The following is a 17,658-nucleotide window of genomic DNA, read 5'->3' as shown; positions in this document are numbered from 1 at the left end:
GACACATCAAAATTTTATATTTAGGAATGGAAGGAGTAGTTTATTAGTACTATAAATGACACAATCACACAAACTACGCGACATTCTGTACGATCTGGGAGCTATACGCTTTTGTGAAAGGTTGGGACGTTGGTCGTTCGGTGACCCAACCCCTCCAAACCATCGTCAACCCGGGTGCTAGCTGGTGCTTGACACGATCACACGCCTCCGCTTGCTGACGCTCCAAAGGCGACCATGATATCCCTATCCTTTTGCCTTCGTCAAAACCACCTCACACCCCCAAAGTCCCAAAACTAGCCCAGACAGTCCGAGAAACCGTTGGTCAGTTGGCCAGTTTCACTCCCCCCGGCCATCTACTCGCATCCGGGCCTGCCTTCATCAGCATGATACTGGCACCTCAGAGCATAGTACTATCACCAAATCGCAGTGGAAAGCGTCGTAAAACAGGTCGATCTACTGGCCGATCCTTTTAAAACTTGGCGCGGTTAAAATGCGTCGAGCTACTAGCAAACAACCGGCGGCCGTACGCGCGCCATTGAAATCACGGCTTCAATTCGGTGTGCCGCCCGCCGATGCATTGAATGGCGTAGGTGAGAGCCGCAGCGACCGGCAGGCAGGCAAGCGACGCGCGCGCACTGGCCGCGCCGCGTCTTCGATCGATCGACGGCCACCCAACGGCCCCTGCCGGCGATTTATGGTCCGCCCGGACGCTCGATATATACTGTACCGAGCATGCACTTGCAGCTGGAGTAGAGTGGCATCCTGGCAACTCTGTATATATATATTTTTCCCTTCTGTATATTAATTGCCATCCATCGCATTGCTTCTCGGGCAGGTTCTACTCCTATATATCGTCTGGCTTCTCTCTCTCGATCTCAGGTCAGGGGCGCTAGCTGGCCACTGGCGACTCACACAGTCACACACACACACACACTCTCGTCCTTGCTGCTAGCTATCTATCGCTGCTTGCCCCGGCCCATGCATGTGAGCTCACTTATTATAGATCGATCGCCATAGCTTAGCTTGGTGGTGGTGGTGGTGATGGAGGCGGGGACGTGGGCGGTGGTCGTGGCGGCCGTGGCCGCGTACATGGCGTGGTTCTGGCGGATGTCGCGCGGGCTGAGCGGGCCGAGGGTGTGGCCGGTGGTGGGGAGCCTGCCGGGGCTGGTGCGGCACGCGGAGGACATGCACGAGTGGATCGCCGCCAACCTCCGCCGCACGCGGGGCACCTACCAGACGTGCATCTTCGCCGTGCCCGGGCTGGCGCGCCGCGGCGGGCTGGTCACGGTGACGTGCGACCCGAGGAACCTGGAGCACGTCCTCAAGTCCCGGTTCGACAACTACCCCAAGGGCCCCTTCTGGCACGGCGTGTTCGGGGACCTCCTCGGCGATGGCATCTTCAACTCCGACGGGGAGACGTGGGTGGCGCAGCGGAAGACGGCGGCGCTGGAGTTCACCACGCGCACGCTGCGCACCGCCATGTCGCGGTGGGTGTCGCGGTCCATCCACAGCCGCCTGCTGCCCATCCTGTCCGACGCCGCCGCGGCCGGTGGCGGTGGCGGCGGCGCCACCGTCGACCTCCAGGACCTCCTCCTCCGCCTCACCTTCGACAACATCTGCGGCCTCGCGTTCGGCAAGGACCCCGAGACGCTCGCCCGCGGCCTGCCGGAGAACGACTTCGCCTCGGCGTTCGACCGCGCCACCGAGGCCACGCTCAACCGCTTCATCTTCCCGGAGTGCGTGTGGCGGTTCAAGAAGTGGATGGGGCTCGGCATGGAGACCACGCTTGCGCGCAGCGTCCAGCACGTCGACCGCTACCTCTCGGCGGTCATCAAGGCGCGCAAGCTCGAGCTCGCCGCCGGCAACGGCAAGGGCGACGCGTCGTCGGCCACGCCGCACGACGACCTCCTGTCGCGCTTCATGCGGAAGGGGACCTACTCCGACGAGTCGCTGCAGCACGTGGCGCTCAACTTCATCCTCGCCGGCCGCGACACCTCCTCGGTGGCGCTCTCCTGGTTCTTCTGGCTGGTCTCCACCCACCCCGCCGTCGAGCGCAAGATCGTCCGCGAGCTCTGCACCGTCCTGGCCGCGTCGCGCGGCGCCGACGACCCGGCATTGTGGCTCGCCGCGCCGCTCAACTTCGAGGAGCTCGACCAGCTCGTCTACCTCAAAGCGGCGCTCTCGGAGACCCTCCGCCTGTACCCCTCCGTGCCGGAGGACTCCAAGCACGTCGTCGCCGACGACGTCCTCCCCGACGGCACGTTCGTGCCGGCGGGGTCGTCGGTCACGTACTCCATCTACTCCGCGGGGCGCATGAAGACGGTGTGGGGCGACGACTGCCTGGAGTTCCGGCCGGAGCGGTGGCTGTCGGCCGACGGCACGAAGTTCGAGCCGCACGACTCGTTCAGGTTCGTGGCGTTCAACGCCGGGCCACGCATTTGCCTCGGGAAGGACCTCGCGTACCTGCAGATGAGGAACATCGCCGGCAGCGTGCTCCTCCGCCACCGCCTGGCCGTGGCGCCGGGCCACCGCGTCGAGCAGAAGATGTCGCTCACGCTGTTCATGAAGCACGGGCTCCGGATGGAGGTGCGCCCGCGCGACCTCGCCCCGATCGTCGACGAGCTCCGCGGCGCCGGGGAGTACGCCGCCGCGGCGCGCGCCACCGCGGCCTGCGCTTAGAAGATCCCGGGCGTTCGACGAAGTCAATTGGAAATGGCAAAAAAATATGTAGATAGATGAGAGTCCAAGATAGTAATTACTAAAGGGTTTGTATGGTTGGTGAGGTCATTTAAATCACTTGCTTTTACAGTTCATTACCAGTCGATAGAGGAAATGTCTAAAGAAAACTCCAAACCTAAGATTCTTAGATCATGTAGTACTATGATTTTGGTTGTGCAGCCACCAAAATTAAGGAGCAATAATTAATAATTAATCTCCTGTGTGTAACCCAAACTGGCAAGTCCAAATTCGTCTGGGCGGTTTGTGTTAATGTGCCGCCAATTGTTGTTGGATGGTTGCTTGTTCAGAGAGCTGAAACATGTCGATCAATTGGTTAATCTCTCTTAATTTTGGGCATTTTAATTGTTGATAGCTACTCGTCAAACACTTCATTGCATGCATGTAGCGGGTGTTCACGGTTCTAGCTTCCTCTCTCTCGATGGAAGTCTCGATCGATCGACCATGTCGATGAACATGAGCAGTACAGCAGTCGCTTTCCATGTAAGTCCTCTGAATTTTTTCTTCAAACTTTCAACTTTTCCATTACATCAAAACTTTCCTACACACAAACTTTCAACTTTTCCGTCACATCGTTTCAATTTCAACCCAACTTTTAATTTTGACGTTAAACACACCCTAAAGATCGCTCAGGACTTTCTTCGATGCATTTGGCATTTCGTCGATCTAATCATTTTTGCAATCGGCGTTTCAATGCTGCTGCTGTCTGCACCGTCTTCACTGGTGAGCTACCTGCAATACCAACTTGCCAAGTTTCAATGAATAAACTGGCTGATCATGAAATCTGCTGATGGCGATGTCGCTTGACAGCTCTTTCTCTGCCGTAGTGCCGTTCCCCGTCTTTCATTGGGTATTTGGATGTGTACGCCTGACGTTGCTGTCGCGCGGAGTACATGCAAATACACAGGAGTAGTTAATTAGTGTATTGAATGAAACTATTATCTTTAGCCAAAATATCACGGCGAGATCGACGAACGATGGAGGAAACGTCCAGGGGTTTTCCAACTAGCTCCAAAAGATGGTGGCTAGACGATCTGAGTTTAAAACCTCATCCCTTCTAATTATTTGATATTATATCATTCTCTAATATTCGCGTCTTTTTAGATCGATAAATGATGAAATGACATCCCTTTTCTTTCGTGTAGCGAGTGAAAGTGTATTACTTCAAAAGTTCTCCATTAGTAATATTACATTCTCAATGCTGAGGACTTATTCGGTTTGAAGGACCATGAAAAGTGAAGGAATATAAATGTTTGCGCAAGTCAATCCATAGGAATTTTTATAAGAAGTTTGAGTGTATGGAAAAATTTCCATGTTTCCTCTATACAACTTGTAGGAAAGTAAATTTTTCTTTGGTTTTCCTATACTTTAATGCTATAAACCGAACGACACTCACATGAATTAATCCCTAGGAATTCAAATCCTCTGTTTTTTTCCCTAAAACGAACAAGCCCTAAGTATATGGTAACGCTACAATGATAAACTGTAGATGTGTGAGAGATAGATGGTGTAGTGTAACACGATTGCCTAAAACACAACGTGATCATCTAAGGCTCTAGTGCTCTACGCTGGAGTTACTAAGTGAGAAGAAGATAAGCGTAAGTTTTGTGATCTCTATCATTAAATAATCAATGGAGTAGAACATCAAATACCATGGCGCAAGTTTTGTAGATGTTATGATTATTTTGATCCATCACTGGGCGACTTGAACTTTGCTGACTTAGGTTCTCTAGGGCTGAGTTTAGTTTCAAACTTTTTCTTTAAACTATCGACTTTTATATCACATCAAAACTTTCCTACACACACAAACTTTTAACTTTTCCGTCACATCATTTCAATTTCAATCAAACTTTCAATTTTAACGTGAACTAAACACAATGTAAATCAATGAGCCAATTTTATTGCACCATGTAGCTATAACCTTACATGGTTATGCTACCACGTGTTGATATTTTAAAACCGGTGAATCAGTTATACTCTTTTGCATGACTATCCATAATCCAGCTACTAGTTTCGTCTATACTCGGTTTAATTGTACACCGAATCACCAATTAAATTTAACTCTTTTTATTTTTTTTAGATTTATAGATCCAACAAAAAAATTTATAGAGGAGTTCATCATAATTGCTCTTTGACATTTTGTTAAAAAGTTAATCTAAAATGTTTGCCGTCGTACAATTGTGAAAGGTCTATTTAGAACAAAGGTATTAAAACACAAAAATATTAGAAACATTTCTCATACACAAATAATGGTAACGATAGGCATGCTGATGGCATTGTACATGTGGGGGCCTCCTAGCTAACGCGTGCGCGCGGCTAGCGAGCACTCCTCCCCTATTAACCTACTCTATTAACACTTCTAGTTAGTATACTTAACTATCTCTATCAGTTAATACACTTAATACTAATGATAGTAATTAGGAAAGATTTTGGAGGTTTTTTGGAAGAATTTTTTACTAACAGATTGAAATTTTTTTAAGTTAGATTTGAAAATTTTCGATTTTAATTTTAAACTTTAAAGTCAAAATTTGAAAACTTTCAACTCAGATTCGAAAACTTTCAATTCGAGATTTGAAAACTTTCAAATCCAGATTTTGAAAAATTTGAAAACTTTCAATTTCAGATTTGAAAACTTTCAACTCGAGATTCAAAAACTTTCAAGTCCAGATTTGAAAATTTTGAAAACTTTCAACTCGAGATTTGAAAACTTTCAACTCGAGAGTCGAAAACTTTCGAGTCTAGATTTGAAAACTTTTAACTCGAGATTTGAAAACTTTCAAGTCCAGATTTGAAAATTTTTAAAAATTTCAAATCGAGATTTGAAAACTTTCGACTCGAGATTTGAAAACTTTCAAGTTCAGATTTAAAAACTTTCAACTCAAAATTTAAAAACTTTCAAACTCAAATCATGCTAAAGATTAAAAAAATAATCAGAAAAAAGTGGAAAAGAAAACGAAAAAAATCGCTACATAAAAACAGAAAAAAAACGTCGAAGGAGGGGCGCGCGCGCCGGTGCTGGGCCCCATAGGCCTGAAACACGCGCCGCTGGTGCGCGCGCCGATTAGCAATCGCCGTACATGTGTATTCCCTCTGTATAAAAAAATATCAAATTCTATACGATCAAAATAGACGAGGTCAAGGAACCATTAGATCCAGAAACGGACCGTCTCGATGAAGCTACCGTAGTCCGTAGCAACGGCGCCTTATATACATCCCCTCCATATCGAGGCTCGAAGCGTACTCGGTACTGCGGTAGCACGCCTGGGAACACAGAACACAGGGGGAAAAAAAGAACCGTTGCTACCCCGATGCGCCGAAATAAATCCGCAAAAAGCTTTCAAAAAACAAATTTAAAAGGCAACAGGAGAATAAATCCCCAAAGCGCCAGCGGGATCTTCTGCGCCCCACCACATCGTCCTAGCGGACGGCGGGAGACCGGCCACAGGGAATCCCGTGCCGCACCCGATCCCACCTCCACCTCCACTTCCACCGTCGCCTCCCCCTCCTTTCTCCTCTCCGAGCGAGCAGCACAAGCCAACACCACTCTCCTCGAACAAAACCGCCTCCTCCTCTCCTCACCTCGTCGGCCTGGGCCTTTTTCCGTTGCTACCCTCCTCTCCCCCCTCCCCTTTCCGATTCCCCCACTTTCCGCGAGCTCCTCCTCTCCTTTTGCCCGCACCACCACCACCACCACCGCCTCCAGATTCCCCTCCGGCTTTCCCTCCGCCTGTCGGATCTCCCCCCCGCCGGCGAGCTCGCCTCGCCGTGGTGGCGCGCCGGTAAGGTATGCTCGCCTCCTTCCTCCTCCTGCCATTCCGCTCTGCTCGCTTCGTTTTTTGGGGGGTGGGTTCTGGTTGTGGACGCTGCTGCTCGCGCTGGGTTGGGAAGCTGGGATGGTAAATTTCGTGGGTGAAAGGGGGTGCTCGCCGTGGATCTGAGGCGTGTGGATTTGTGCTGAGATCTGAGCGCGCGGTTGGAGGGCAAAATCGATTGCTCCCGAGAGGTGGTAACTGGCTGCGCTTATGTAGGTTCGTCTCGAGGGTACTAGAGTTAGCTTGGACTTAGCTCTCGTGCGATGGAATTGCTGGGAGTTTACGATTGCGACTGCTGTGGTTTGACTTGTGGACGGGTGCCGATTCTTTTGCGGATGTTAACTATCAGGCCTTAAGTCGCTGTTAGTTCGTTAGACTGTAGTGCAATCAACTGGGGTTCAGGTAAGCATGGAATTCTCTCAGCATCAAAGCTCAATAGTACACATGGCCAAACAGAACACTGGGTTTCGTTGATTGTAATTCAGCTGCAAAAGTTCACCTTACACCCAGAAACCTGGTGCTCTATCACGAGTGGTGGATTTTGTATGTATCGCCACGAACCTTTAGGTTATGCAGTATACTGGGGGGCTTTATAGAATGTAATGTGTAATTCCAAACAGAACCTACTTTGGCTATCATCCAATCGGTGGCAAATGAGTGTGGTCTTTGGTACATGGCTGGAACCTCTAAACTCAGTGAGTTTCTTAGGTCGCTAACCCCGGTTGGGTAAGGTGTCATTTAAATGTAAGCGTTGAATGTGTTTGTGGTGAGTGGGGGCGTTTCAGCTCCCATCCCGTGTTTCCTCTTCTCTCTTAATGAAATGATATGCAACTCTCTTGTGTATTCAAGAAAAAAAAACAGAATCTACTTTAGGTTTAGGTGTATATGTTGCCTTGTACAATATGCATGTGATCCTTCCCATGTGAATGAGCGACTGAACCATGCACGCAGGCTATCACTATTGGTGATACATTTGAAGTTCTAGGAGGCACCACTGATTATGCCGTTGTGTTTTACTGAAAACTGTGACCTTGACAACTCCTTGAGTGAAGTTTGAAACATTATTTATTTCTAGCACAGTGTTATGCCATTCAACCAAAACATACTTGATATATTGCACTCCCATGGATGATTGATGGCAGTGGAGATAATTTCTTTATCTAATTTATGACTGGCTTAAATAAGCGATTGGTGTGGTTAAGCAATAAAAAAGATTCATCTTATAATTGTAGTTCATTTTGCATTGAGTTTGCAATGGTTGCTTTTACTGATTAAAGATTGAGTTGAAAGAATAATCATAAAACACTCATAATGCTATGGCCAGTCTGTTTCTGGTGTTGAATCACACTAATTACCTAGGAAAAACATAAATGGAATAACCCATTGTTTTTATCCTGCAATTTTTTCATTAATAGTAAATGCTAAAATGTCTGTTACCATATGTATTTCAGCCTTTTGGGGGTAAAGAAGGTGCCTGACACCACCTTGTGGTCATCAATTTGTCTGCTTCTAGCTCCATTGCCAGTGCATTGCGGAAGCTGGGGGTTCTATATGGGTTGTTAAGAAAATCGTGCACTACACATGTTAATCTGATTGGCAGAATATGGTAATTATCAGCTTGAATAACACCGTGATTAGTACCTAGCCAATTAGACATACCACAAATTATTTCATATTCAATATGCCACCATGGTGGGGGAAGTCTTTCTCAAAAGATGCTAAGAAAACCACAAAAGAAAACCTCATCGATACATTTCATCGGTTGATAAGTCCAAATGATCAAAAGGGAAGCACGAAGTCGAAACGGAGTTGTAGACGTGGCAATGATTCATCTGTTGAAAAAAGCTGCCGATCTACCACAGTGTCACGTCCTACTTCACCGTCAAAAGAAGTTTCTCGCTGCCAAAGCTTTTCAGCTGATAGACCACATGCCCATCCCCTCCCTATTCCTGGAGTACGTCCTCCAGTGACTCGGACTGTTTCTGATATCACTGAATCAAAGCCCATATTGGAAAAACGTGGCAAGCCACCACTGCTTCTACCACTCCCTAAACCCAACCGGCCTCCGAGGAGGCATGGAAATAGTGAGGTTGTTTCAGAAATAGTGGTTGCTTCTCCCTCTAGTAACTGTTCTGATAGTGATGATCATGGAGATTCTCAGCTTCAGAGTCCTGTTGGAAATGATGCCGAAAATGCAACACTTGTTACTTTAAAGAACAAGTCAAGGTATGCTTCTTACTGTCGTGCATTCTTTATGCAGCTCTTCATTTAAACATGCTCTTACATGTCTTTTGTTCTCTTTCTGAAGTAATGCGCGCAAAGAATGTCCTGGACCTATTACGGCAAAGAATATGAAGGAGATACACAGACCAGCTAATCAAGTACATGGTAGCCATATATTATCCACATCACCAAGGGGTGTCGCAGCTGACAGTTACCAATCCAATTTACAAAATCCCCGCCCATTAGTTCTGGATAGTGCTCCCAATAGTTTGATGTCAAGTCCTTCTAGAAGTCCAAGAAGAATATGTCCTGATCATATTCCAACTTCGGCCTTTTGGGCAGTGAAACCTCACACAGATGTAACTTTTGTTGGATCTGGTCAATGTTCCAGTCCAGGTTCAGGGCAAACATCTGGGCATAATTCTGTGGGTGGTGATATGCTAGCCCAGCTCTTTTGGCAGCCCAGCAGAAGTAGCCCAGAGTGTTCACCAATTCCAAGTCCAAGAATGACAAGTCCTGGCCCTAGTTCGAGGGTGCATAGTGGAAGTGTTTCACCATTGCATCCAAGGTCTGGAGGGATGGCCCCTGAATCTCCAACAAACCGTCATGATGATGGGAAGAAGAAGCAAACTCACAAACTTCCCCTACCGCCACTGAGCATCTCTCACAGTTCATTTCATCCAAATAACTCCACTCCAACTAGTCCTATTTCAGTACCTCGCAGCCCTGGTAGAACTGAGAATCCACCAAGTCCTGGGTCACGATGGAAGAAGGGGAAGCTAATTGGCCGTGGAACATTTGGTCATGTATATGTTGGCTTTAACAGGTAAGAATATTCCTAACTTTGAAATTTCATTTTTTTTAAAAAAAATCATATGACGTACTATGAATATACTAAGCATCTTGGAATTTTTGTAAGATCTTAGCTAAGACACCATGTAACTCGGAATATAGCTCTATTTTGGCTATCTTACTGTTCTCTATTCTGGGGGAGGGGATTGGGGCCATGTAACTTCGGTGTCCCCACAATGATTTGTCCTCCTAATGTGGTTTTACCATTTATATCAGTGATAGTGGTGAAATGTGTGCGATGAAAGAAGTTACCCTATTCTTGGATGATCCTAAATCAAAGGAAAGTGCAAAGCAGTTGGGGCAGGTATAGTCTGTTGATTGTGCTTTGACCTACAGTTGCAAAAGAAGTTCAGATTATGTCTTTTCCTGTTCAATATATGATTCCCTGTTTTTCTTTTTTTGTTTCTCAGGAAATATCACTATTGAGCCGCCTACAGCATCCAAATATCGTACAATACTATGGATCAGAAACGGTATAAATGCTGCCTTCAGTCTGTTTACATAGGCTAGGTTTTCCTTTGCTTGGAACCATTAACTCAATTATTGTTTCCTGTTTGGTCATTATATAATTATTTTTTTCCTCCCTTTACCAAGGGTAACAAGAAGTTGCATGATAGCATCTAGGATTTCATTAATGAGTTATTTATGTACCACTTTTGATTTTCTTTTTTGGCTTCACTTATTATTTGTGCCCCAATACAGGTTGATGATAAGCTTTATATATACTTGGAGTATGTATCTGGTGGATCTATCCATAAACTTCTACAAGAGTATGGACAGCTTGGTGAACAAGCAATACGCAGCTACACACAGCAGATACTTTCAGGGTTGGCTTATTTGCATGCGAAGAATACAGTCCATAGGTAGCAATTTCTTTGGTTTTCTCTCTTTTCTTTGGTTTGTCTGTATCGGTGGAATTATAGTGTAATTATAAGTCCTGTTCATCACAATTTTGCAGGGATATTAAAGGTGCAAATATACTAGTAGATCCTAGTGGTCGTGTTAAGCTTGCAGATTTTGGAATGGCAAAACATGTAGGTTTTTCTGCCCACTTTAATTTTTTGAAAATGACTTTTGTCAATTGAACTTTATTTTCCGTGTCATTCCATTTCTGCATCTATGCCTCATATCATAGTCACAACTGTTTGAATTATATTGAGCTCTTCAAAAAATATATAGCAGTATCTATATCAACTTGATCTTGTAGCTCCTGTCACTGGTTAATGCATTGATTGAGTACTGCTGTTAAGGGTGCTTGAAACCTTGCTAGCCCCCTCACTCCTGATAAGTTACAAAATGCCTTTTATATAATGTGGAAGTATTTTACTCATTAATACGTATTAAATTTGTCTTTATGCAGATCAATGGGCAGCAGTGTCCTTTCTCCTTCAAGGGTAGTCCATATTGGATGGCTCCAGAGGTATCACTGAAAATCTTTACTTGTTAATTTTTTGTTTCATGCATATCTTATTGCCATTTCTGTACATCACATACTATGCAACACATACGCAGGTTATAAAAAACTCAAATGGGTGCAACCTAGCTGTTGACATATGGAGTTTGGGATGCACTGTCCTGGAGATGGCTACATCGAAACCGCCATGGAGCCAGTATGAAGGGGTTAGTATTATACTTCTGAGGCACAGTTTATTTGTTCTGTAATATAGATAACCTAATCATGGTGATTTCGCCATGAGTGAATGGGATATGGAAATGTTCTTTTCATGAATTCTTTAAGAATTTATCACTGTCTGATGTAGAATGTTGAAAGATCATTTACTTGCATGCAATTTTATGAAAAGTGCTTGAAATGTAAAGACTTCCTTCTTTTGACTCGTAATGAGACTTGAAGTTTCACCGAAGCAACTTTGGCATGAACATTTCCCCTCTTTTCTTTCCTGCAGATTGCTGCAATGTTCAAGATCGGAAATAGCAAGGAACTTCCACCAATACCAGATCACCTTTCAGAGCCAGGCAAGGACTTCATCAGAAAGTGCCTGCAACGTGATCCTTCTCAACGTCCCACTGCAATGGAGCTTTTGCAGCACCCATTTGTTCAAAAAGCAGTATCACTAGAGAAATCTGTTCTTTCTGAACCATTGGAACATTTGGCTGTTATATCTTGTAGACCGAGCGCCAAGGTACCACTTGAATACTGCCATAACTGACATAACATGGTTACATGGATAATTCATGGCCTGTTCACTTTGCTTGGTATTATTTGAGTTTTCAGATGGCTGCGCATACAAGAAATATTTCCTCATTGGGATTGGAGGGTCAGACAATTTACCAGAGAAGAGGTGCAAAATTTTCTTCAAAACACAGGTACATCATTTCCCAATTTGTGTTTATTAATAGTATTAGTCCTAAGTCCAAACAATGTGTGCAATAAAGCAAGTACAAAGTATTATCTGTTAAAAAAATGGCTAATCTAAGTTGAATGAGTATCCTAGCACTAGTATGAATGAGTATCTCACCACTAGCCATATGGTAATAACTTGTGTTCTCTTCAGTGAAACTCAGTCTTACCTGGAAAATGATTTGCGGTGAACTTCCCTATATCTGTGCAGCCTCTAATCCTTAAATAACTTTACAGTGATATGCGTATACGAAGCAATATATCTTGTCCAGTTTCTCCATGTGGAAGTCCTTTGCTAAAATCAAGGTCCCCACAACATTCCAATGGCAGAATGTCACCTTCTCCTATTTCAAGCCCCAGAACTACTTCAGGCACCTCCACGCCTCTGTCTGGTGGTAATGGTGCTATTCCTTTTAACCATCTGAAGCAATCAACCTACAGCAACGAGGGATTTGCAATCCCATCAAGAAGCCCGGATGATCTCTTTGCCAGCCGGCCTACAGATCCTGATCTTGGGCAATTTATTCGAGTGCATCAAGTCTCTCAGGGGCTTCAGGAGAGGGTGGTATCTGAAGCTGACATTCTAAGCCCTCAGTTTGGAAAGAGACTTGGAAATGTTTTTGATTTGCGTGATAAGCTGTCACCATCTGAACGTTTCACACATCATGCCTTTGTGGATCATGTGAAACTAAATCCTTCATTAGACTTGACGTCTGGATCTCCACACCTTGGACTCAAGCATGGTAACTAATATCAAGAATCAGTATTCAGATGGCATTTTTTGGAGCTTCGAAAGGTAACTGGTGGTTTGGCTGCTTTTTAGCCATCCGATGGCTTGAAGTGTATCATAGTATGAGGAAAAGAAAATCACTAATGTCTGTAGAAGCTAAAGTTGGCAATGGATGGAATCTTTGTTGTCATCAACACAATTCAAGTCGGCAAAGGTATGCATGGTCACTTGTCACAATTCATAACTTTCTATTATACGTTAAGTCAAGACTGTCCTACATCATTTGCAGCTTTAGTCACTTACTATTAGATTAAGAACTGGTTTATTGGCATTCTAGTTGCTAGATTCACTCCCTTTAAACGTCAAAGCAACATGGCTCACAATGTTGTTTCCTGAGCTTGTAAACTCAACGTGGCCAAAAGAAAAGAAAAGAAAAACTCTGATCCCAGCTCAGATGGTAGCACTACTGGCTAGTGACATTTTTTTCCTAATTGCTAGCATGGGGCTTGCTGCCTTGCTGTCTATTATCTTGCTGCCTTGCTGTGTATAATCTTTGTTCGGTGTAGTTCTGAAGCACTTCACCTGTTAGCAGCTTATAGAATCTCAGGTGAATCAGGCACTTTGAGAGTTCAGAATCCACATTTGAACCTTTTGCTTCAGTCGTTATATTTATTTTCAGGACACTGAAGTTTGTCTTGACCAATAGCTCTTACTAATTTTGTTCAATGTGAATAGCAGATATCGTCCATTCCTGTTAGGCAGAACTCCCGGAAGCATACTACAATTGGCGTACTAACATCTGTCAAATGACAAGACTGTATATTGGTACCCTACAGATTGAAGGACCTCCGAAGTAGTAGTTCGCCACATGTATACTCCTCTTGCCTTTATATGTAACTTAATTTTCTATTTTCTTCTTGGCGTCCTGATGCCATTGTACAGAGGAACCTCAACTAAGAGCCAAGATTTTGCACAGGAGAAACAGTCCAGCCATTCAGTATCCTCTCACACAATATCTCACCTGAGGTTGAAACTACTGCTGCAAGTCAAACTGCATACTGAAAGTATTTTGTAGCAGAACTCAGCCAATGAGCCAACTTATTCACTGTACCAGTTACTCTGGAAATTTATACAAAGAATCTGATCCTTGGTTAAACTAGCTTCTCCCGCATGTACATGTTCTTCAGATCTGCACCGTGAGCTATCTATAAGACTATAACCATTACCTAATTAATGTGTAGACTTTCTTGCAGTTGTTACTGAGACTTGTATGCTTAGTTCTTACAAGCTTGAACCGTGCAGCTAACAATGTAGCAGCTGCTTATCATCATCAGGTCATGGTGAATTGATGATCCGTGAAGCCCACATGCACAGAGACGAGGCGGTATCTCTTGCAATTTATGTTGGATCGGCGATCTGGTCCTCTTCACTGAGCCGTTTGCTGGCATTGGAGCGGTCCCCAGAAGACAGAGGTCCAGCCAGCGAAACCTTGCAAACAACGTAATACCTCCTCTTCAGGTTCCGGCCAAATCAGTGCGGTCTGTCTGTGGGCACACGGGGGGGTTCATCGTACCAAGCCACCGTGCAGTGGCCGCAAACATGAACCAAAATGTAAACAAAGGGGAAGGTAAAAAGGGGGAGAGATCTTCCGCTGCTAGGCTGTTTGCAAGAACCAAACAATCAGCACGGCATGTGCCACGGTGTAAGTTTTTGTAGTGTTGCGTTTAGGACCAGAGCGCCCACACACACAGCCCCAACCCCAATTGCCAACGGGCAATGACTCACATCATTGTCCTCTCGGCCGTCACCACCAACCTCAATTCGCCGAGATGTTACTCCATCCACAAGCTGCCAACCACAGCCCAGGTGTGCTGGCAGATTGGAGTAGGCTGAATAGCATCACGATCTCGATGATGCAAGTGTGACAGATAGCTCAGAAAGAGAGGTTTCGTCTCAATTTGGAACCCAATGATTATTCTTCTCGACACCCACTATGCCTTATCCCTTTTGATGTTAAGGTTTTGTGAATAGCCGTGTTTGCAATTGCAGAAAGATGGCAGCTGAACCGAACTCCAATAGGAGGAGGATAGCTTAATTTGCACATAGTAAAAGAGGGATACACAACTGAGTACTGAAATTACAAGTCTGTGTTCAGATAAAAACAGTAGTACAACAAACTTGAAGAGGAACGTCGACTCCACAATAATTACTAACAAAGCAGGCAGCGGGAAACAGCCGCGCCCATCAGAAACAGCTTGCTCTGGATTGGCATCTTGACAGTGATAATAGCTGATGCAGGTTACGACCTGCTCTTGAATGGAATTGCCCTGATGACCACCTGGTGGTAGATGGCAGCAAGGGCAGCGCCAATGAAGGGGCCAACCCAGAAGATCCACTGCAGAACCAGCAAATTGCAGCGGGAGTTAGTGCTTGTAATTAAGTGCCATTGCTCAATCATGTCCTCACTAATGATGTAGACTTATCATACAGTAATAGCCAATTGAGTCATTGTCAGAGATGGTAGCAGTTGCCTGCTACACTGAAACTAGTCCCTCAACATTTCCCTTCAGATGAGGGTGTTAAGCTAAGCCTATCTATAATTAAATAAGCAACAAATGCTACCTCACCATGCTTGCACCTATAGAAGTCAGCTACAGCTACAGAGCTACTGAATTATTGCTAGCAGTTAAGTAATATCACATATAATTTCAACATGGGGATATGGCATCAGTTATCAGATACAAGGTTCTTCTTTTACTACAACCAGCTATCCTATATATTCCTAGAATACCTTTGTATTTGCATCAATTTTAAGTTAATGCGCATTAACAGATGATGCAAATCGAACTGTCAAATATATATATATATATATATATATATATATATATATATATATATATATATATATATATATATATATATATATATATATATATATATATATATATATATTTCTACATGTAAGGAGGGAGAAAGGGGTTGGTTTCAGTGAATTTAAACTCACATGGTCATCCCAGGCATGGCCCCTGTTGTAGATGATGGCAGCGCCAAGGCTCCTCGCTGGGTTGATGCCGGTGCCGGTGATGGGGATGGTGGCCAGGTGAACCAAGAACACCGCAAACCCGATTGGCAGTGGGGCAAGGATCTGTGGAAGATCGCGCAAATTAAAACAAAAATCAATCACTCAGAAAACAGTAAAAATACTTCCATCTCTGAATCTTTACTGCAGTAGTAGTTGGTATACTAACCGGAACGTGGGAGTCCCTGGCGTTCCTCTTGGCGTCGGTGGCGGAGAAGACGGTGTAGACGAGGATGAAGGTGCCGACGATCTCGGCGCCGAGGCCGTCGCCCTTGGTGTAGCCGGGCGCGACGACGTTGGCGCCGCCGCCGGTGGTCTCGTACAGGCCCTTCTGGAAGCCCTTGACGACGCCGGCGCCGCAGATGGCGCCGAGGCACTGCATCACCATGTAGAAGAGGGCCCTGGTGAGGGACAGCTTCCTGGCGAGGAAGAGGCCGAAGGTGACGGCCGGGTTGATGTGGCCGCCGGAGATGCCGGCGGTGCAGTAGACGAGGGCGAAGATCATGCCGCCGAAGGACCAGGCGATGCCCTGGATGCCGACGGTGGCGCACTTGGAGGTGGAGTTGTTGACCCCCATGACGGTGAGGACGGTGATGTAGAGGAAGAGGAAGGTGGCCATGAACTCGGCGATCCCTGCGCGGTAGAAGGACCACGACTTGAGCTCCCCTGGCTCGAACAGCGGCGCCGGCGGCGGCTCCTTGTAGTCCTTGTCGTCGGAGCCCTGCGCCGCCGTGCCGATCGGCTGCCTCTCCGAGAACTTGTTGGCTCCCAGCCGGACATCCTCCTCCTTCCCCTCCATCTCTCTACTTTCTCTCTACTGCTTCTGCTGCTGGCTTCGCTCGCTCGAGCTGGCTGGGTGAGGGTTGCAGCGGTGAGTGGAGGAGCGTCTTATAGCGGGGGATTGGAAGAGTCGTGGAGGTGGTTCTGGAAGGACGTGACGGCGGGGAGTGGGTGTGGGGGACGGTGGACAGGGAGGACGACGGAGGAGAGCGGGACGAACGACGTACGTACGATGCGATGTGCTGTCGTGTTGCCTGCCGCTGTTTTAACGTTTTTTAGAGCAACGGCAACGGTATCATCCCTGGTGGATGATGGATGGGTGCAATATTGGAGGGAAACCGGGAATGGATGGTTAATTTCTCAAGTGATCAGCCATAACTCCTATGCAATTCGGTCACGGTTGTTTGCTCCCTGATGGTCCCCCTTACGCATCACTCTCATCTAGTTCATAAATTTCGGTTGAAAATTTGGAATTTCGGTTCTATCTTGAGGTCCCCCGGTCGGATGTGCTTTTGGACATCCGAAGTTTTGAATGTATTTGAATTTCAAGGTGTTTGTGACACTAGTGATTATGGTTGATAAAAAAATTTGTTCAATATCAGTGAAAAATTGCTCGAGTTTTCAAGAAAAGTTTGAAATTTATGCTCTGATTGGCTGTTCTGTTTTTCCTTAGCGAGATGTGTGAGTGTATTTGACATTCTCCGTGTAACCATGAGAATTTTGACCATCCTTGAGGGTAGATAGGTTCCAAATCCGGACCATCCATTTAGGTAAGTTGTACAGGCTCATTCATAATTTTTACGGAATCGCTAACCTTCATATGGCAGAAATTTGGAAAGATTTTCGTCGAATTTCAGACCATAGGGTCCATGCCAAGATTTGTGTCGGCCTTCTTCTCCTCTAGCTCCAGCAAGGCAGCAACGTCCCCCCATCAGTTAGGGTTTTAGGTTATTTTTGGGGTGGGAGAGGGTAGGAGGAGGAGGAAGAGGGAGGGTTTTCCCAAAGCTTAGAGAGATAACCGTGTGTGACGGAGGATGACTGACAGGGGCAAAACAAACCCACTGGTTAGGAGGCGGCAATCGGGGGT

General features: G+C 45.8%; 3 protein-coding genes across 6 annotated transcripts; 2 read left to right on the top strand and 1 right to left on the bottom strand.

Annotated features, from left to right (window-relative positions):
* The first annotated feature begins 565 nt into the window (after nt 1–565).
* Nucleotides 566–2,952, top strand: LOC127769434 (cytochrome P450 86A8-like). The gene has a single exon (XM_052295017.1). The coding sequence runs from the start codon at nt 1,042–1,044 to the stop codon at nt 2,677–2,679; it is 1,638 nt and encodes a 545-aa protein (XP_052150977.1). The 5' UTR covers nt 566–1,041; the 3' UTR covers nt 2,680–2,952.
* Nucleotides 2,953–6,307: 3,355 nt separating this feature from the next.
* LOC127770393 (mitogen-activated protein kinase kinase kinase YODA-like) lies at nt 6,308–13,876 on the top strand. Of its 4 annotated transcripts, XM_052296096.1 has the most exons (14): nt 6,308–6,520; nt 8,000–8,774; nt 8,857–9,597; nt 9,840–9,927; nt 10,034–10,096; nt 10,326–10,486; nt 10,582–10,657; nt 10,984–11,043; nt 11,136–11,243; nt 11,528–11,764; nt 11,857–11,948; nt 12,220–12,926; nt 13,451–13,582; nt 13,689–13,876. In XM_052296096.1, the coding sequence occupies exons 2-12, from the start codon at nt 8,230–8,232 to the stop codon at nt 12,731–12,733; spliced, it is 2,685 nt and encodes an 894-aa protein (XP_052152056.1). In that variant the 5' UTR covers nt 6,308–6,520; nt 8,000–8,229; the 3' UTR covers nt 12,734–12,926; nt 13,451–13,582; nt 13,689–13,876. The 4 variants fall into 4 exon arrangements, with proteins under 4 accessions (XP_052152056.1, XP_052152054.1, XP_052152053.1 ...); XM_052296094.1 differs by having other exon boundaries at nt 6,308–6,515; nt 13,451–13,876; XM_052296093.1 differs by having other exon boundaries at nt 13,451–13,876.
* An 897-nt stretch (nt 13,877–14,773) lies between these two features.
* LOC127770396 (probable aquaporin PIP1-2) lies at nt 14,774–16,671 on the bottom strand. The gene is made up of 3 exons (XM_052296099.1): nt 15,961–16,671; nt 15,717–15,857; nt 14,774–15,107 (listed from the first exon to the last, which is right to left on the bottom strand). Exons 1-3 carry the CDS (start codon nt 16,588–16,590, stop codon nt 15,012–15,014), a joined length of 867 nt encoding a protein of 288 aa, XP_052152059.1. The 5' UTR covers nt 16,591–16,671; the 3' UTR covers nt 14,774–15,011.
* Nucleotides 16,672–17,658: the final 987 nt, after the last annotated feature.

Source organism: Oryza glaberrima, chromosome 4, assembly GCF_000147395.1.
Source record: "Oryza glaberrima chromosome 4, OglaRS2, whole genome shotgun sequence".
Taxonomy (NCBI): Eukaryota; Viridiplantae; Streptophyta; class Magnoliopsida; order Poales; family Poaceae; genus Oryza; species Oryza glaberrima.
The sequence above is the reverse complement of the archived record's forward strand: the minus strand, read 5'-3'. Positions and strand labels throughout refer to the sequence as shown.